The 21,353-nt window shown below is 37.0% G+C and overlaps 1 protein-coding gene across 1 annotated transcript in view; it reads right to left on the bottom strand.

Moving 5' to 3' along the window:
- Positions 1-547: 547 nt before the first annotated feature.
- MYBPC3 (myosin binding protein C3) overlaps positions 548-21,353 on the bottom strand; it is a 60,341-nt gene continuing 39,535 nt past the window's right edge. Inside the window, exons 25-34 of the mRNA XM_075425698.1 lie at positions 20,091-20,279; positions 17,993-18,127; positions 16,602-16,769; positions 15,151-15,239; positions 9,964-10,159; positions 5,885-6,024; positions 4,978-5,137; positions 4,278-4,414; positions 1,663-1,849; positions 548-590 (exon numbers count right to left, since the gene is read on the bottom strand). Coding sequence (XP_075281813.1) covers positions 580-590; positions 1,663-1,849; positions 4,278-4,414; positions 4,978-5,137; positions 5,885-6,024; positions 9,964-10,159; positions 15,151-15,239; positions 16,602-16,769; positions 17,993-18,127; positions 20,091-20,279 — 1,412 coding nt within the window. The 3' untranslated portion in view covers positions 548-579. The remainder of the gene's footprint in view (positions 591-1,662; positions 1,850-4,277; positions 4,415-4,977; positions 5,138-5,884; positions 6,025-9,963; positions 10,160-15,150; positions 15,240-16,601; positions 16,770-17,992; positions 18,128-20,090; positions 20,280-21,353) is intronic.

The following is a 21,353-nucleotide window of genomic DNA, read 5'->3' as shown; positions in this document are numbered from 1 at the left end:
TTCTTTTGAGGTTCCATTCCAATGCTGAGACAGAGAATGGGGAGAAGGATTTATTGTGAAATATATTACCTGATTGTTTATTATAGATATTTCATTTTTTGAAAGTCTAAAATGTACATTACACTTCTAGATGCATTGTAATTTTAACTCTGCTTGCTTGGTTAAAGTTATCCATGTGAATTATTGATCCTAGTTAGCTCTATATTAATAAATAAGTCTCCTAGAGGGAGTGTTAGTAGTGAGTTATGAAAAAAGTCAACAAAATATTGTTATTCTTACAGATATTTACGCTGGTACAGTGGATTAAAGGTTGAGACCCATGAAATCCTGACTTTGAAATAAACCAAATAAATTACCTTGCAGGAATGTGATCTTGGTATGATTATTGAAAAAACAAACAGAAATCAAAACAAGTGCACACCACACCACTGCCAACATTCTAAGAATTCCATAAAGTCTCTGACATTAGTGTCTAACAACTGTTTAATCTTATATCTAACCAAACAGCCATTGCTCCTTTATCCAGCAGAATTATTTTGATTCATACCTTGACTTGCAGATGAATTGAGATTCAGAATTTTACTGAGGTGCTGGAGAATGAGGAAAAAAAAATTAATTGAAGTTATTATCTGACACTAAAGGATGCTAATTTTAAATTGAGACTTGGTGCTGAAGGTGAACTATGGAAGCTTTATAGCAGTTGTTTTTATCTGATGATTCCAATGAGATTTAAGGTTCCTAAAGCAGGCTTCAGAAAATGATAACATTAAGCTTTGAGCCATGTCTACACTGCATAGTGTAGGGCACTGAACAGAAATACTTGAGTTAGCCATTGAACTAAAAGTAGCAGAAGTGTCTTTAAGCTGCTGCATAGATCAGCTAGACACTTCAGAGTTCTTAGAGTTCATCATTGTACTAATGCAGCTAAATTGCTTGCTGCCAAGACCCCAGTGAGGATATCAGTGCCCAGCACTGCAAGCTGTACTGTGTACACATTCCAGACTTAGCACTGAGTAAAATATTGAACTCTGTGCTGTATAGAAATACCTTCAGGCTTGCAGTGCTGAAGACGGATCTCCGTCAATGGCTGTTATGCAGGTCACTTTCACCTTTCTGGTTTTGATGAGCATTTAAAGTGGTGTTAATATATGTTCATATTGACAAATAGATACATTAGTTGCAGCTTTACCAAAAACATTCAGTCAGTATTTCTTACCATGTTATAAACATGTGCCTTTTTTCCTGTACCTCTTGATTATTATGCAGCATGTACTACCTTTTACATATGTCTAACAGCTAATGGCTTAATTTAAAACTTTTGATGAGAGTATGGCACAAAGGATAATAAAATTATCCACAATGCAGTGTTTGTAGGTAGACTTCCCTTCCAGTGCTAAATATGTTCTCTAGAATTACTAAGTCAGAAGCATAATAATTGTCCACCTTCAGACCTCTATTACCTAGTAAGTAATCCAATTCTATCGTAACAGAATGAAAAACACAATCTTTTTGGTGTGTGTAATTAACAAACTTTTTGAATACCACCAAAGAAGTAAGGGTTAGATAAAGGGGAACTATGATTTTATTTTTTTAATTAATTAGCTATCTGTTACTCTTTCTTCACTGTAGTATTAGTGTGATCCGTAAAATTCATCGGATTACCTCTGACGTCCAGTCTGCACTCTATTTCAGCTTCACCACACTCATTAACAGCCTTACAGGTATAACAGCCACCGTCAAATGGAGTAGGTTTCCGGATCTCCAGGGTCAGCACACCCTGTTTACTGAACATGCGGTATTTGGCATCCCCAGAGAGATCCATTTTGTTTTTGTACCAGAATATCTTTGGCTGAAGAACACAAAAGAAGAATTCTAAAATAGGAGGTAGAAAATGCAAGGCTTACAGCTGATCTTACAGCTTTAACTTCGCCATCAAAGGGTTATGCATTATGAGGGTTATATATTACACAGCAGTATTAATAATTTTTCAGGGAACCTCTCCTTGTTCAGTATGAACTCATCAAGCTAATAGTTCAAATGTTCGGTATTTTCTTTCACTCTTAAATAGCACGTAGAAAATGTAGGTTTGTACCCTACTTTATTGCACTTTAGAAAAAACCCTACAAACCGGCTACAAATTCATTCCTTCAGGAGTTATTTAATTGTGCTTATTAAAACATATTTGAATGCTTCAAGTCTCTTACAGAAGAGGAACTAAACCACACAGATTATTATAGAAGAAATGTCATAAAGGTCTGCGAATGTTGGGTAGGAAACTTGGGATGCCAAGATTTGGGCTGAGAAAGGATTTCCAAACCATTTAGTGTATCTTTATCAACCTAAGGAATTTCAAAATAAAGTTCCTGTTGGCTTCAGCTGAGCTATAAAGTGGTTTGCTCTGTACCAATTCAAGCCATTGTATTTTGTTTCCAGTATCTGAAAATGTGCCTTTTTAGATATGAAATTTTGAAAATGAAAAATCTGATATAAAGCAAACTGCTTTTGTTTATTTCAAGCTCGTTGGTGCATATAGTGAAGAAATAGTCTTTGAAGCGTGGAAGACCAAGCTCTGCATTCATCTGGTTTACTTTCAGAATGCACATCTTCTATTTCTTCACCCATAAAAAAAAAAAAACTACTTGTGTCTTTGACCTGTGATACACAATTCAGTGCATCCCAGTTGCCATGCTTAATATGCTTTAAAGAAATCAGCTGGATTTTTTTCTGCCTCAAAATTTTTTGCTTTTTTTTCTATAGTCTCTTTATAATTCTGTGGATATGGTATTTTATTTCAACACTGCTATCAGGGCATGAATATTGACTCTGCTTGAAGTGGTAACTTTTTCTTGCCATACAGACCATATCCAAGGCATGCTTGATATCTATAGTTATTCAGAATTTGAAAGCTCTATGAACGTAAGCTACTCTTTGTGAATAAAGACCTGTTGCAGAGTTCTGCAGTAGGTACAGAAACTTTTTGTTAAGGATAATTTGGGCAGTGCAAGTACAGAAATGTATGTGGAAAAGCTGCTTTAAGAGTATTAGGTGTACTGAAGGATGAGGACTATTTGTATCCTTCAGGCTCATGCAGAAGGAAGAGCTAGCATGCTCCCATTCAAAAGCCTGTGACTACTGTACTTAACAGCTGTAAAATGCAAAGTTTTTCTTAAAATCTTCTTAAAACCATGGAAAGCAAATGAAGTGGATACAGATGCACAAAAAGGTCAGTTAACCAAGAGGGAATATTGTTACTAACACTGTTGTTTCATCGTGAATCTAATACGAGGCAGCGAATGGAGGATGGATTTTGCCTACAGTTGCTGGTATCTTCTATAATGTTCTTTTGCAGCTATTTACATGGGTATGCTTCCTTTTTATATTTGAGTTTTGTCTTCATCCAATGAACTGCAGCAAATGATTGTACTAAGACTATCATATCCTTGTGCAAGCATGAGAACAAGAGAGGAGCTGGAAATAAGCAGCCAGGAAGGGAAAAGGATACTACATTTTTTGTGTTTGTACTAACTTAAATTTATGACAACATTATGTCATAATATGGTAAATTCCTTCACTGCAGACAAAAAGTCTTATTTCCCTTTTTTGAGAAACCTAAATTTAGCTCCTAGCTGATACAGTTTTTACTGTTAGTTCCTAACTAACAAAAAAGTACATATTTTCGTACTCTTGAAGAGACTTCAACAAATAGATTTAGACTGAAAAAATATTCCTGTGAAATTAAAAAAAAAAGCCTCAAAACCTCACACATGACAGCAGGTCTTATTCTAGTTAATTTTACGAAATAACTCACTCTCAAAAAGTTATGTGGATATTGACATAACAGAAAAACTGGCGTTCCTGTGTATCATTTAGGTTAATGGAACAGCGTATTACATTAGCTGCTGTTTTCTTGGAAGACTGAAGAGAACGAAGTATACATTGTGAGAAGATACTTTTTTTGTTGTTGTTGTTTACCTTCCTCAGTGAGTAGATTTTATGTACACATTTTCAATAGCATGGTGTTACCATAAGCAATGACTGTCCTTTCCTCTGTCTCCTTTACTGTATTGCCCCACTGGTTCTGTACACAACCACACACATGCTCGCACCGTGCATTCTGGTTAAGCATCAATTATGAGTGAGGTGGGAGGTAATTGAGTGACCTTTACTTTTTCTTAACATAGTCGTGTTACACTCCAATCACACTGAACTGGCATGAATTCTAAGGCCCCATCTTGGCTTGCTGCAACAGTATCAATGACAATTGATGTAATCAGTACCTTGGGGATTCCTCTTACAGCACAGCTGAGTGTGGTGTTGTATCCTGCAATCACAGAACGGTTTACTAAAGGGTGAGTGAATTTAGGAGGTTCGGAGAAGTCATGCTGTTTGTAACTAGGTGGCTTATAAGTGGTGCCTGCAATTCAAAGGAACAAAATAGTAAGAACTGTGTTTTCAATTTTGTTGAGTTGTGTACAATCTATTTGTCATTTAATTTGTCTGTATGATTTAGAGAAGCTTCAAAGCTATGGCATTTATGATATAACAAATACTCAAATTCACTTCATTTGAAAACGAGTCTCATGTTTAATGCTTTGGTTTAAAGGTTCTGGCAATCATGCGTTTTCAGCTTCTGTTAAAAATATGAAAGCCATATGTCTGCAGGGGAAGTTTTTACTACAGACACCTTAAACTTTTAACCCCAGAATGTAAATATAACCTCCCAGTCATATTATTTTCTTAAAATAATATAGTTTAGGAAGAATGTGTGATTAAATATGTTTGAACAGGTGTTCATGTTAGTACAGGTGATCTGCCTAGGAAAGTGCTCTTGATGCTGAAATACTTTATAGGTGCTAGTTACTAAGTAATGAAAATATCTCTAGTGGTGCATCTAGTAATACTCTATTTTCCATTTACCGGTGTATTACTTCTGGTACTTACTGGCTTTCGTGATATTTGTTTTGAAGAAAATATTACCTGTTTTTTGGATATAGGCAGGATTTTTGGTGGTTGCAGCAGTTTCACTCAATCCACACAAATTTTCACTGAAGATTCGAAAAAAATACTCATTTCCCATAATCAGGTCTGATACTACACAGTTTGTGCGTCGATAGTGATCAAAAACAGTATACCATTCCTGTAACAAGACTACACTGTTTAGAAAGATGCTGTGAGAGGTCAGACATGGTGCTAGTTTTGGTATGGAGAGATCCTTCTTGCTATAAGGAAAAGACAGGTAGACAGGTATTGAACGCTAGCCTGCAAAATTAATATTATGTTGCTTCCCACAAAGAACCGCTGATCTATTTTCTTACTTTTATTTTCTGGCTGGTGTGATAGTTATATGAATGCTTGCATTATAAGGAAAAAACACCCTCTTTTCTTTTTAGCCCTACTCACATCTGGGGAATACAGGATGTGTCCTCAGAACATGACTACTTGATGGGAACCTTCATGGGAAAGGCGTTTTCCAGTTTGGCTGGCATATATAGCTTTCCCAGTATATACCCTAGTATGCCCAGCATCTGAGTTCAAGTCTAACTCTTCCTCCCTCCCCTTCAGTTTTTCCCTGTGTTTGTGAAAAATGTAATTCCAAATAAAAGAAAAATAAAATTCCACCTTCTGAGTAGAGCTGTCTGTCCAGTCACCACCAGAGACAGGACAGGCTAGGTAACTCTTTTTACATTTTCTGCTGGGCATTTTATACAGCTCTGCACTTAGCCTTTTGGTTCTCTTTAGATTATATTCCTCAATGTTTAACTGCCTCCGATATGCCATGGGACACCTTGGACACTCAACCAAGAGTCATGAGTTTAGCTGTGTTCCCAGAGCAGGTAGTAGTTTAAACTCCATACAAAGTCACTGACTCAGTGCAATTTCTTACCATTGTCTTTTTGTCAGCTTTCTGGACTGTGTAGCCCAAGATCTGTGCATTGCCATCATTTTGTGGAGGCGTCCACTCCAGGGCTGCGTTAAATCCCCAAACATCTACAAGCTTTATATTCTGAGGAGGACCAGGCTTGTCTGCAGATGAGACATGAAAAAAATGCTTAGCTTCTGGTTCAAGATTTGAGAGCTTTGTCATTTCCTCTCATGCAGTGAAAAAATAGAACTTGATAGCAATCTATAAGTGTTCCATAGCAATATGCTTCACTTCTGTGAAGTTGAAACTGTAAACAGTAAAGCTGGGAAATGCTCAAATACCCTCTTGATACTTTTCTGGGAGGTCTGAAACATACTGAGCAATAAACAATACAGGAGAATTAGTAACATAGGAACCAGACAAACTCTTCCTTAAAATGGAATAAAAAGTTGATGTTGTTTGGATGGGTGTGATTAACTCTCTTGCTACGGCTTTATTACTTGCTTTGCTACCTCAGTGCAATTTCTCAGCCACTTAGGTATACTGAGCGTAATACAAACAACAAAGGCAACTAGGCATAAATTCCCCTCAGCTAAGGAATGCCAGCCATTTGGGACTATACCTGACTCTTTTTCCTGTTTCCTCAGTGCTTGTTGGCTTGCCTGCTAGTGACAGTTGCCTCTAATAACTAGAAAAGGAACAAACTCTCAAAGAGGTACGGAAGCCTATGTCTCTTTTAAGATACCTGGAAATATATAGAAGAATATATATTATAAAATTATTCTAATTTTATGAATGATCCTTAAAAGAAGGAAAAAATATTTATACTGGTGTTGTTTAGTCAAATGCTGTAACATTTAAATTAGACTTATTAAGTAATATTCCTGTCTTTTAACTTGAAGATGCTAGTTCCCCATTTTGGTATGTTAGATTATTGGTCACAGTTACAGGGCCTGTTGGGGAGATGAACATTAGGCCTAGGTAGATAGTCTTGTGATTTAGTGAACAATAGTTCAGGATCATTATAGATAGCTGAATGGAAACTGTATCCTCTTTTTGTAGCTAAGATGGAAAAATGAAGAAAATAGTAAGAATCTGACAGATGTGGGTTTGAGATGAGCAAAGCACAAAGGAATGTAATTATAGATTGGTTGTAATTTAATTCCTCAAAGAAAAATATGCAAACCAGTAATAAACCAGCTTTTGACTGTTATTAGGGGAACTGTGACTTTGTACGTCAAAGCATAACGTGCTAATTCTCTTTTCACCGTCATGCTTGAAATGAAAGACTGCTTTATAATTAGCTTTAACCCTTTTTGTCCTTCTTCAAATTGCTAAACACAGCAGCTGACTAGAACACTGCATGAATTTCAGTAAGGAATATGGAATACATTGATCTCACTCCATTTATCATTCTCTTTTTCTCTTTCACTAACATTTCAGAGTAAAAGCTGCCATCTTCTGTGTTTCTCAACAGCTGCCAACTTCTGGTAAAGCCTTCTTTTTTCCCTGTTTCTGAGGTAGGGAATGGTAATATGTTGTCGAACAACATTGCTTAGGAAGATGTGGAAATGTATTTGTTCTTATCTTGAACAATGGCTTAAAAGAAAAAAATCTAGATATATCTCTAGATGTTGTATCTTCATTATAAAGAAAGCGATTATTCTGTTTTGAAGAGAAGGATTTTGGGTACTGCATATGAATATCTGTATGGGTAAGAAAAATGCAACAGTATCAGTGAGCAAAGCCCTACAAGCCCTGAATAAGTGTATTATAATCTAAGAGTAGACAGATGTTGTGATCTTTTGCAATTTGTTGTTTATTTTGAAGTCTACTTACTGTTATAACCCTTCACAATATTTGCCTGTTTTGCAAGTATTTTTCCTGTGAGCTTACCTACAGATATAAAATCTGTTATGTTATACAGTAAGTTTCACATCCCAAGACTTCAAGCTTGTAACAATTTCTCGAAACATCTTAAAAATGCCTGGGGATAGAGAATCAAATGTTTTAAGCAAGAGAGGAGAAGGGGGGGGGGGGGGGCAGAGCTAATAAACTCCTCAGGTACTAAAGACTCCTGTTACTTAATAATAATCAGAGCAAGCCAGATCAATTGTTGGCTTCACAGATGCCTAGGAAAGACTACCAGACCAGCTCAAGTATATTTTTTTCTGGATTTGTTCTAAATATAATTTCAGGTTTTTGTCTAAATATAACTAAATGGCATCCTCAAGACACAGTGCCACTAAACAACATAGATGAGAGCAAATATTTGCCTGCAAGCAAACAGAAATTGGAAAGTAAGGAGTTTACCATCTGGAACATCTCTCCTACGAGGAGAGACTGAGGGAGCTGTGCTTGTTCAGCCTGAAGAAGAGAAGGCTGCGAGGGGACCTTATAAATGCTTACAAATATCTGAAGGGTGGGTGTCAGGAGGATGGGGCCAAACTCTTTTCAGTGGTGCCCAGCGACAGGACAAGGGGCAATGGGCACAAACTGAAGCATAGGAAGTTCCGTCTGAACATGAGGAAGAACTTCTTCCCTCTGAGGGTGACGGAGCACTGGAACAGGCTGCCCAGGGAGGTGGTGGAGTCTCCTTCTCTGGAGATATTCAAGACCCGCCTGGGCAAGGTCCTCTGCGGCCTGCTGTAGGTGACCCTTCTTCGGCAGGGGGGTTGGACTAGATGACCCACAGAGGTCCCTTCCAACCCCGTACATTCTGTGATTCTGTGATTCTGCTTTGCTGTTGCAGAACTGCAGCCATCCTCTTGAGCAGAAGCAGCTGGTGGTATTAAGACGTATTTGCTCCAATTTGTTATGCCTTTCTTATTTGCTGTTGGCACCACTGCATACGCATTCTGCCAACATTATTTTATAAAACTTCAAGCAGAGTGCAGTCAGCATTGTATCTTCAATTCCAAAGCATTGGGAGTTATATTTAAATACTCTTTTTGTGCCAAAATACATATTCTAAAAATGTGTTCATACACTGGATGAAACTTGGTATGACAGTGTGAAAATGTGGAGAAAGAGAAATAAAAAACAATTATTGAGACTGTTACATAGAGCTGTAATGAGAAATAGAAGAGCTCTGGCTGAGCATTAATGAAATCTTAGTTGGCAAGATCTCAGAGTATATCTCACAAAATCCCAAGGGAAGTTACTGAAACATTGGTAGTGCATTCCTTTAAAATGACACTAGAAAAGAGACTAGAAATTGTGTAATAGACAATAAGCCTCAAGCTAACTAGGCAGTCTTAACAGAGCAAGGCATTAAACGTGAATTTTCCAAATTCACAGGGCTGTGTCTTTTTGACATTTCTAATTCTTGGAACAGTAGAGGTATATGAGTGCAATGATTTTATCTTCATTGTCCTTATCTGCTGAAGAAACCCAAACAGAGTATATCCATTCCAGATTTTGTATATCCTTCCTTGAGGGCAATATGGCAGTTCCCAAGAACACCAGAACTTTCAAATTTTTTCTGTCACTCTCAAAGTGGTAGAAAGAAGGTTGATAAAGATGACTGAATATATGGAATCGCATCTTTTTGAAAATAAACAAACACAGAGTCTAAAATTTGAGAAAGTAAACTGAGGAGAGTATGACAGAAGGCTATAAAATCAGGACTAGCATGGAAAAGGTGAATAAATAATTATTCATGTTTTTTCTGATACAAAACTGTATGGACATCAAATGACATTATCGGGAGACAGACCCAAAACAAACCAAATAGGTAGTTGTGCATGCACCTAAACTGAAATTTCTTATGAAAGGATATTTGGATTATGAAACTGAAACTGGATTAAAAAACCGACTGGATAAAATCATGCAAGAAAAAAACCTCTCAAGACCTATGTGACACCCAGATAATCCCTCTCCCTCAGGAACTCTCTAGGACACAGGTCATTTCAAGCTGGGAAAATATACTAGGAAAACAAATCAACATGCTAGCCCTGCTCTGAGCTTTGTCCTAGTCATTTACTGTCAGCCATTGTCAGAGAAGGGATTCTGAGGTAGTTGGATCTTTGGACTGCTTCAGTATGGCCACTGTTTTGTTTTGTGAGATGTGCTTAATTTTGATGTTGACAGGTTCTTACCTATGATTTGCATTGTTATTGCAACTTTATCAGTCATGTTTTCTATCTGAAGAGTGACTTCGTATGCTCCGGAGTGATGAAGGTCTGCCTTCCTGATGAAAAGGATTGTGTCCGTGTTGCTGTTCCGAATTCCCACATCTTTGGAGTCTAGAGTTTGACCGTCTTTCATCCAAATGATTTTGGGTCTTGGTTTACCCTGAAAAGGAAAAAAAGGATTTTTTTAAAAAATATTTTTTTTTAGGCTATAATAGATTTCCATTTTTTATTTTTCTGTTTTGTTAAGTGATCTGTAAGTCTAGAAAGCCTAATTTAATATGCAGAGTAGAGATGGTAAACTCTTTACTTTCCAATTTCTGTTTGCTTGCAGGCAAATATTTGCTCTCATCTATGTTGTTTAGTGGCACTGTGTCTTGAGGATGCCATTTAGTTATATTTAGACAAAAACCTGAAATTATATTTAGAACAAATCCAGAAAAAAATATACTTGAGCTGGTCTGGTAGTCTTTCCTAGGCATCTGTGAAGCCAACAATTGATCTGGTTTGCTCTGATTATTATTAAGTAACAGGAGTCTTTAGTACCTGAGGAGTTTATTAGCTCTGCCCCCCCCCCCCCCCCCCTTCTCCTCTCTTGCTTAAAACATTTGATTCTCTATCCCCAGGCATTTTTAAGATGTTTCGAGAAATTGTTACAAGCTTGAAGTCTTGGGATGTGAAACTTACTGTATAATTCTTTCTTCATTGCAAAAATTGTTTTGGTAACTGTCAACCTAAGCAGCCAGTGTTGCTACACCCATGGAAGATACCTGTGGTTTACATCACTGTCACTCAGCCATTTCCAGGAAAAGTTGTTTGAGTACTGCTTCTGCAGTACAGCTCCAAACCAAGAATCCCAAGAACACAGAAAAGGGCTGATCATATTCATTAACCGTATTTATAGTCAATCTAGCAGAAAATAAATCAGTGGGTTTTTTAAGTTACTGCCAGATTAATGTGGTGAAACAGTGCAGCACAGGCCTAGATGAATGTCAGGAGTAGCTCAAGTGGGTGGGAGGGAAAGTGATACCATCCAAGCCAGCAGTCGGCTCTGCTTAGGCTGCCCTGGAACTGAAGTCTAAGGCACTGAAACTAGGACACATACTGTGCTCCTGCTCTAGTAAACAGCAGAGAAAGCGCCTATAGAAGGCTCCTCGATTCACCCCGTGTCTGGAACATGCTCTGTAAGACTGTATCTTTTTCCTTAGGCTATAGAGGGAGACTGGGATACTCAGACTCTTGGTTTAGGCGCCTAAAGGTAGGCAGAATAAAACTAAATCTTTGTGCTGTGCTGCACCTTTGGTTCAAGTTTGTCTGGTATTTGCTCAGAAAGTCTATGCAGCATCATTTTATTTTCCTGTGGTATTAAGAAAAAAACTTATTTTATAAGAGTCAGGCCAAGATCTCTCCAAAATTATACTTACAGGGCTTCTAAAACACCTAGAAATTGCTGTTCTTTCAGAGATGTGTTTTTCTCTGGCATCTAAATAATCAGAGGTATTGTAATTGATTTTATGTAAGGGCTGATAATAAACCTTGAATGAGCAATGGTTTTGGATCTTCAATTTTCCCTGTCTGGTAACTCATTTTCTTACTGTATTTTGCCAAGGATTATGGTCACCTCAGGCCTGTAGCGCTGAAATACTACATACAATATTATTTGTTGTATCTAGTGTACCTTCACCCTGGCTTCATTTCATAGCACCCTTACAAAACCCTATTAGAAGAAAAGTATAGTAGAAATTCTTAAACAAGTAAAAGGATGTGGAGTTTTTTTTCCGTATCCACGTCTGATTATTGGTGAACTTGACAATTGACTTTATTTAATGCTTTCCACGTATGTGCATGTTTTAAAATGATATGAGGATTCTGCTTGAAAATTTTGGCTAGGGGAATGCTTTCAAAATAAAAACAATCTACTTAAAATGATATAGTTATATGGAAATCTTACGTAAATTTCTAATTTGTCAAGACAAATACTTGGCTAGGTTTTCACACTGATTACAAGATTTAATAGTTCTTGATGGATTGAGTAATGAGGTGAATCGAAGATCTAGCTCTAAATGTCCTGGCAAAAATGGGCATGAGAAACCATAGTATTATCTTTATCATAGGAAGTATCTTGGCTATAAATTAAACTTTGCTACTGCTGGTGTTCTAGTGTGGTTGATCAGATATTTTCACTTGCAGCACCTCCTTTTCTGATGTGCTATGAGTGCTAGTGAAAGATTGCAAGTATTCAGTGTGTTGGTTTTCATATACCCTTGTATTTATAGACTGTGAAAAGCATAAACACATAGCAAGCGTGTTCCTAATATATATCTAAGAGGACTGGATTTCTGCAATGTGTACTAGGTAATCAGAGAGAGACCAGTGAGTGACAGAGTGGGTAAATAACACACCAGAGAAACTTCAGGGAGTTTGCTGCAAGGGAAGAATGAATTTAAATCCTTTTAGATGTTTGTATTCCCACATACACAATGGGCGAGAAGACCGCTCAGTGATGCGGTGAATCATATCCACTAACAGCACATAATATCCCTTAAATCATGTGCCTGTGTAGCTTATTGTGAAACAAGAATGTGTCAATTCCCTTCCTTTCAGCAGAATGTTCCACCTGGCTAATGCACTCAACAGAAAAAGGGTTAGTAATAATGTACTTGTTCTTTTTGGTACATTTTAGCCTAAAGATTTGAATAGATTTGCAAATGGCATTTAGCCCAGGGTACCTTGACAAGGAATTGAATAGAATTTTGGTGTTACATGACAAAGTGGTGACCACAGAAGTTACTGGCAGGGTTGCACGGAAACTGTACATAGTAGAAGACACTGACTTACACTTTAATTAGATAGTGTTTTGCGTGCTTGTGTGTCCTAGCTCAGGGTTCACAGTAATTCCAGTATTTACGTATTTTCTCCTATATTCTTTTTGTAATTTCAACATTGCAATCACATCTACTTAGAGTCTTTTTCTTCAATAGAAATGGTTGGTGATTTCAACTTTTTTGCAATTAAAATGAAATGTTCCTTTTGCTTTGCTTTTTTGAAAGATCCTCAGTTTTGCATATTCTAAATAGCTTTTTCAGTATTAAGACTTGTAGCTATAGCTGCAATTCAACACTATTACAAATTTAATTCACTCAAAAAATATCTCTTGAATTAAAATCCTCTGATTTTGTTTTCAGGCTAAAATTTCATGTTTATAGATTTTAGCATATTTTGTTAGCCTTGCATTTTACGAGACAAGAGTTTATACCAATGCATAATTTGCCTGTCAGTCAGCTACTCAAACAACTTTTGATTCAGTTGGTTCATTTCAGCTAAATTTGACAGTGCACTAGAAATCTCTAAGATTAACTTAGTACCGTTTTGTGAAAACTGATGACAGGGTGAAATACCAAAACTTCAGTTGGTGTCCCCATGGAGGAAAAGTCAAGGAAGACTTGGTCTTTGTCCATTTTGTTAGGCAACAGCTGAATGATCAGACGGGATAAGCGAATCTCTGGGTTAGCTGCTACATGTACTTTCTCTGGCCCAGGGAACTGAGGACATGTCAGCTAGGACTACGTAGGTGAGTAAGGCAAAGAACTGGCAAATCTGTGGGAATATTGCAATGAAGCTGCTCTAAGCAGAAGAGGTGGGTTATTATGCTGAGAATATGGTCATATAGGGGACATAAGACACAAATCTATAAAATGCCAAACTTTATCAGTTCCTTTGCTTATGGGACAACTTGTCAATTTTGTGCAAATTTTCTTCAACTGGGACATCAAAGCAGCAAAAATATCTGTTTATTTAATTCAATTTTTTTTAGGACTTACATAACTCAAAAATATCAGATGCAAAATCTTTAATTTTGCATGTGGCTAGACCTCAGTGAAGGGGCCATTTTAGCAGTTTTAGAGATAAGAAATGCAAAAGAAAAAAAAAGCATGTGATTATGTCAAAGTAGTCCAAGCATGCAATTCAAGGCAATTACTCCATGTATTGGTTTGCAACTATTTACTGATTAGATATATCTTTGTAAAAAAGCAACTTGTCATGTGACCCAGTAACCACAGGGCAAAAGGCATGTATATTTTATTTTAAATCGATTTTGCTCTTGTATATATTCCACCTCCCCCTTCCCCCCGGTACTGCTCAGACAAAAGAATACAGGTAATGTGCTTATGTCTCCCTTGCTGAAAAAATGTTTTGCATATGTCCAGAATCTTTTACATAAGAATTTCAAAACTATTCACTAATAACAGTTATTACATTTTCATAAGTGTCAGTTCTGGACAGCAGAGAAGTTTTAGTTTCTTCAAATTGTAAATGAGGACTAGATTAAATGATATATCTATTATTACTGAGGATATCTCTGTCAGAGCCAGAATCTGCAATTTACAACTTCTTTTCCTATGTCTCACTCAGAAGACCTTTTCACACATTTATTCTTGCACTGTATTGATATTATAGTCTTGCATCTGAAAAAAAGCACGTGATGTTTTACGAATAGTCATTATAGTTCCTTATACAGTGTAGAAAATGCCAAGACAGAGTAACTGGTTAGGTCAGTCTATGTGTATGTATTAGCAATTTTGTGCATGCCATAGCGGCCTGTGTAGTTACATTCATGCACTCTTGATAATCCTTGGCAGGATGTGTTTCAACCCAAGCTATTCTTTGTATACACACAGTTTATACAGAGCCAATTGTGATACTCCGTTTATATCCGAACTCTATTTTTTGTAGTCAGACTTTAAGAAATGAACATATGCACTTTTGGCAAAGAAGTTGCCCAGTAATGCCATGTACCTTGGCTCCAGAAGAGTAGTTGGGTGTATTCTTATGTTGTTGTATACTTCTCTCTTTATGATGCATCCTATGGTCAACAAGCAAGAATGGGCTTGCGCTTACTTAGACAGCACGCACTTTTTCTTTTCCCCCAAAAGGAGGGACTATGGCAGAAACTGTGACTAAAAAATATGTGACTGAAAGAAGAGTTGGGTTTGTTTTTTTCTTTTACCTCTCTTTAATGTTTGAGAGGGTTCTGTTAAATTATCGGCCATACTTTATGTAGTACTGCTTAGGCAGTGAAGCAACGGGAACTTGCATAAGGGAAAGTTCTTTAGGCAAGTCATGATAAATAACTGAATAGAAACTGATACATACCTGAAAAGGGATCACAATATTGATAGTCTCGCCCACTTTCTTCACCAGAGTCTGTCTGAGATGGCGTGGCAACCAGATTTTGGGACGCTCTGCAGTTAAGCATTAGTACATTAAATACAAAGCTTTTGATAATTTGCAATACTACTTATAGTACAAATAAGACAAAACACGAAAGAGGAGAGGCTTGGATACTTGTAAGGAAAAGAAAATTGTGCAAACACTGATTATACAGTTAGGGAGTAGTTAATTCTCTAAATACTTTCAAATGTATTTAGCTACTGGATACAAATTCAGTAGCAAATCTCAGTTATATATTTACAACTGAGCAGGTTTCAATGACAGCAGGACTTGTGAAACTGTTGCATCTGAAATGCCAGATTTGGGTGACTTTTGTTGGATGTGAGCCTTCTAAGTGGACTTTGTTTCTTTGGAGAACTTTATCAGTTCTGTAGAAGGGATGGGGAAAAAGGGTGTATTGGAGTAAAAGAGTAATTATAGACTGTGATTAATCTATTGCTATATTGATGCTACAGCTCCTTGTAAATTGCCATTTGGATATATTTATGGACTTAACCAGAAAGTTAGAGCAATCAATGGATTTCCTTGACCTTTTTTACAGTCGTAGCTACAGTTCCTTCTTTGAGGAGGAAGGAGTGAAGTCGCATTCTAGCAGCTTACTTTTCAATAACAAAAAGAGGACCTTAGTGCATGTTCTTTCATCTAGTCCCTGCTTTCCTCTACCTCACTGGAAAGCTTTCCATGTTCTCCATGTGTTCCTTATTTTTCTCCTAGTCATTTACAGAAAAAAATTCATAACGTACAATTGGAGTATCTGTCTTCATGTCTGTTTGGTTTTGAGATGCATTACAATTTCATTTTATTTACACTGAGTCATTTTACTGTCAGTGAGACTCTGGCAGACACTGTGTGTGAGTCAAGGTTGAGGAATCCACTATTAACAGCTCTTGATATCTTTTGGACTCCAGTCAAATTAATTATCACCCAACAGCAGTACATTATACGCAGGGTGTTAATTAATAACCTAGGACAATCAAGTACAATAGCTGCTTTTATTTAAATAGATCTCTTGTAGCAGCCAGTGTGGTCATTTTGCAGTAATGTAACAGCTTTTCCAGCAGAGCACCAAATATTGAAAGATGCGTCTCTTAAATGCTGCCATTACAAGAGGAGAAATGTCCATATTTTGAAAGTAAGAAGTAGGATTTTGTTTTAAGAGCTATGCTTTTAGAAATACAAGACCTGGACAGTATTGTAATCTTCTCAGAATCAGAAGATATTGGGTGCCAGTCAAACTGAAAGAGCTGTTTGGACGTTATTCTCAGAAGATCGTACAGGCTTGTCAGTCACAGAGTTTTTCCTGCATGTGTACATGATTAGAATTTTGACTAGATGGAATAGATGAATAAGATTTATTCAGTCTAGATACTCACGCAGGATCTCTTGAACAGTAATGGGCTCTTTGATTATTGCTGCTCCACTCTCACCAGCCAAGTTTATAGCCTTTATACGGAAATGAAGTTTGTCCCCTGTGACCAGGTCTTTAATCAGCACAGATGTGCGCTCAGTTAGGCCAGGAAGAGCTGGAATCCATTCTGTAGCTGCAAGTACAATATTTGCATATTGTAATAATATATTATTTTCCAGTCTGATGTCTTGTCTAGTGAACTGTCTAGACAGTAAATTTGTTATTAGAGTAAAATGTATTTAACATGCAATACCACACTTAAAGGGAATAAACTATGCTGGAAAAAACTCTGATCTAGAAGATGGGTTTACACATGGAGTTAAGGAAGGCATACACTTTGTTTATTCAAAATAGCTAAGGGTAAAGGAATCATCTTTGAGTAGTTCCTTTGGCATCCTGTTTTCCAGAACTTAGAGCTGTGGGGATTCTCAACATTTATTGTAAGTAGCAAGAGGTGAGGGGAGAGAATTTTTGAAGTATTTTTAGCAAGAAAGTGAAGCCTTAATTTAGGTTGGGTTTTTTTTTTTTTGAATAAGTGTATCTCCTGTGAATGCCCAAATAGATTGGTGAGAGCCACATATGCTGAAAACAATAATAGAGCACATAACTGTTGGAATTTATTATTAACTTCACAATTGGCACTGTAAAATGGAATTCTTAGGGCTTCCTTAGTTACTCTAATGACACAGAAGTATAACTGATAAAATCATTCTTCTATCATGATGACATAGGGATTCTGGTAATTCCATCATGATCTTTCATTAAAGACTATATAAATTATACCCTGAAAAACCCCTAGTTTAGGTTATATGGCACTTGAGCTTAGTGTCAGGAAAAACTTCGTGATTGAGGTGATTATAAGTTTGTTATTTGGGGTTTTTTTCTGCCATAAACATTGTAACATCACAGTAAATCGAGTGTTGTAGATATGGTGCAGTTATAGTCTCTATTATCAGACCACAAGTATTAAATAAGGTAAGGTAACAGTTACTTCAAATTTTGACTGATGTTGTTACAGTCATGTTGTTATATTGGTTTTAAGGAGTTTGCAATTTGTGAATGCTACAAAAGTATAGTAGTGACTATAGAACAGCACTGGTATTTTGGTAGTACTTTTCTGTATTAAAGTTTATGAAGATTGTGAAGATGATGTTATGGTTGATGTGGCTATCGTGGTTTTAGAGTCATGTTGTGGTAAGTCTGGTGATGATTGGCAAGGATGTTAGTCATAGATTAGGGTTCAAATTTAATGATACTGAGTGTGGTTAATTTATTGGGATATTGCAGTGAAGCTATTGCAATTGTCGTATTTTAATAATGTTCGGTGGCTGCCGCCTAGTACGCATGCTTACTTACATCCGTCTTTGCAGTATTCCACAATATAACCATCTAATCCCCCTGCTCCAATTCGTTCAGGGGGTCTCCATTTCAAGGCGACAGTGCTGTCAGAAACATCTTCCACTGTAAAGTGGGTTGGTTCACTTGGAGGAGCTATAAGGAAATACGTAGAAATAAATTCTGAGAAATAGCGACATTAACTGTGAGAATTCAAAGGATACAGAAGGAACGATTAGCAGCTGAATTATATGCCACTATCTGTTTTAATAAAATAAATTTAGCTGAAGCTCAATTGTAAAAGGTAACACCTAATACTTCATTTAATAGAAGTACAATGTAAGATTCCTATAGTAGGGAGGGGAACAAGAGATTAAGATAGTAGTTCCTATTCGTATATGCTCCCTTATGAGTAAAAGCCCATGAAAAAAGAAGAGTTGTGGAACAGAGTCAAATTGTCAGCAGAAGTCTGCAGAAAAGTTGAAAAATGAAAATGCATACAATTTGTATGCTGTACTCTGGTTGTAATTAGACAAAATTCATATAGTCAAAGGGCCAAATTAATTGGTGGCTAAATTTCACTTCACTCATTTTCCTCTAACGGTGATGAAAATGACCAAAAGTTATGACTACATGTTTAGAGAAACACTAGTTCTGATTTATGCATTTGTGATAGAGTCATGGCTGAGAAACATATTTTGTGGCTGAAAAATTTTCACTTCAGTTAGATACAGCCATTTCATATCTTTTCAGAACAGGAGTGTCACAGCTCTTTTTAAAACCATAGTTCAGAAAGACCGCAGCCAAATTCAGTCGTCTTAGGCATGACTGTTGTCTACTAATTAAAAAAATAAACAAGAAAATCCCTTACTGGAGAATTCCAGATATGCACAAATGCTACTGTGAAATCGTTGAGTCCAAAAAGCAAACAGAAAAAGAACTTTTTCCAAATAACATTTGGAGTGTTGGAACATAAAATTTAGTATACACATCATAAAAGCATTCATGTTAAAGAAATGTATGTTTGGCGTACTCTGTGGACATACTATGAACTGAATATCTTTTGAATATACATAACAGATTTTACATATTAGAAATATTTTATATATAAATAAGTTAAATACAGGATTATAAATTGTACAACTGATTGAAATTGATCTTAGTTCCCAAAATTATTATTAAAAAAAAAAGTATCACCCAGTTTGCTTTCTGTAGCTGTGTCAAAATTTTTCATATTCGGCTGGCAACAAGGACTGTGAACAGCACACAGGAGGCAAAAGCAGTTGGGAGCACACACAACCACACAGTACACGGTCAAAACCCCAAACCTCTTCTCTGAAGCAGTGTGTGAACTTAATCCTTAATCAAGTAAAACTCTACCTATCCCATGAAAACTTTGGACTTTTTTTTCAGTGGCTCCGCTTGATGGTTTTCGTTTGCCCTCTTTTGTTGCAGACCAGCCGTTGTGTGTTTGAAATTCAGAATTAAGAGACCGTTCTTGCAGTTCATCCTTTCCTTCTGACCCCTTCACTGCATCATCTGCTTTTGCATTATCTCCTTCAGCAGGCTGACCCCCTTCGCTGATATTTGTAGATTTAGCAACTCTAGTCATTTTAATCTCCGGCTATTTGTATTTTTGTGGGTCTTCTTTCTAAAGCTCTTAGCAGGCAGGCTTCCTGGGGACTCCTTTAGTTTGCTCCTTCCTCAGAGACTGCAGGAGACACTGGACTGCTGTGTTAGGAAGGATAATTTATAGAAAATCATTCCTCAAATATTTTCTTAATCAGCTGTCCTTTTAGTTGTGGAGAGGACCAGGGAGTACTGGGTGGGATACTGTGATACTTGCACTCATAAGGTAATCGGGGAAGGTGAGAGGGACAGGGAAATTTCTGTCAATTAGTTCTCCTCCCTTCCAGATCCAGCTTGACTCTCACACTTCTAATTATAACAACTAAAAATTCATCAGCAATTTCATGAAACTGGAACCTCTGTGCTTGTCAGGAAGGGGAATGAGAGATAGACAAGAGGAAGATTACAAAGGGAAAGGCTGATTATAGAGGTGAAAACTGTCCTGTGTTGGTTTTGTCCTGGAAATAATATAGAGTGTGGTAACACTCACCAATTGGCATGAAGGGTTGCGAGGCAGGACTTGGCCGGGACATGCCAATAGAATTCACAGCATAAATCCGCATCTCATAAACTACACCTTCAATCATTCTCTTGGCTTCATAGGTTAGCTCTTTTAAAAGGTCGAAGTTCAGTCTCATCCATCGATAGCTCTTTTTCTTCTTTCTCTCTAAGATATAGCCTGGAAAGGATAGCTCTTTTGATGCAAAAAGAACTGCAAATTATTATCTTGTGTGCAGGAAAAAAGAAAATCACCTTTTTCTTTCCCAATGGCATGAGCGCCAAGTGTAATTTAGCATTATTGCATATAACTGAATTGTGTGAAGCTTTGATATTTTCCTCCAGTTTCCTTTTTAGTATTACTTTCTTTCTATCTGACATTCTTACCTGAACAATTATACTTTTCAGAGCAGAAGTTAGTTAGAATTGTCTATGTCTGGTATTGAGCTTTAAGCACATTTTGCGTGCTATACAGTACTATTAATATGTTTAGATGTGTGCAAAACAGAGATACTAGCAGAGCTGGTTTAAATAGTAAATCCTTTCTGATGAGAATGTGGTCATTCACTCCTGATGGCACAGAAATGCATGAGACACAGCAGTTCAACAGAAAGCGCTTTCAGTGAAGGACAAATTGCCTTGAAATGTGTGAGATGACAGAGTTAAAAAATTAATTTCTTTCTTATATTCTGCTGCAATTCACTAATCTTGACTGACAGCATAAAGCCCAATGCAAAAAAACTAGTTGAAAGAACAGTTTGATACTACCCTTTGTGTGTGTTTTTCTTTTTATAAATCATTTATCAAAGAACTTGTATCTCTGGGTCCATTGCTGAGTGCTTCCGAGATGGTGAAGATCCCAGCTCTGCTTCAGCCCTGCAGTGGAGTGAGTCCTGGCCATGCACTATTTTTCTTGCTCTAATTCCCCTGGGAAGTAAAGTGGACCTGCAGTGGTCCACTTTAAAGTGGATTACAGAGAACCAAGAGACCTGGATGCACTGCAGAAGAAATCTGTAGGATAGCTAAGGTGTAATCTGTATGCCCAGAATCTAGGTCTTTAGTACATCTCCCTCACCTCCTCAACATCCACAGCCTTTCCCATACTACCGTGCTGTTTTTCAGAGTGACTAAGTCAGGCTGGGTTATCAGTTTGAGATAAACATCTCATTTCCCCAAACTGGGAAAGGAATCTATGATTCTCAATCCTTAATGTGAAGGGTGGTTGTATATTGCATTGGAAACATTTGTACAAATT

The sequence above is a fragment of the Opisthocomus hoazin genome, chromosome 7 (genome assembly GCF_030867145.1).
Source record: "Opisthocomus hoazin isolate bOpiHoa1 chromosome 7, bOpiHoa1.hap1, whole genome shotgun sequence".
Taxonomy (NCBI): Eukaryota; Metazoa; Chordata; class Aves; order Opisthocomiformes; family Opisthocomidae; genus Opisthocomus; species Opisthocomus hoazin.
The sequence above is the reverse complement of the archived record's forward strand: the minus strand, read 5'-3'. Positions and strand labels throughout refer to the sequence as shown.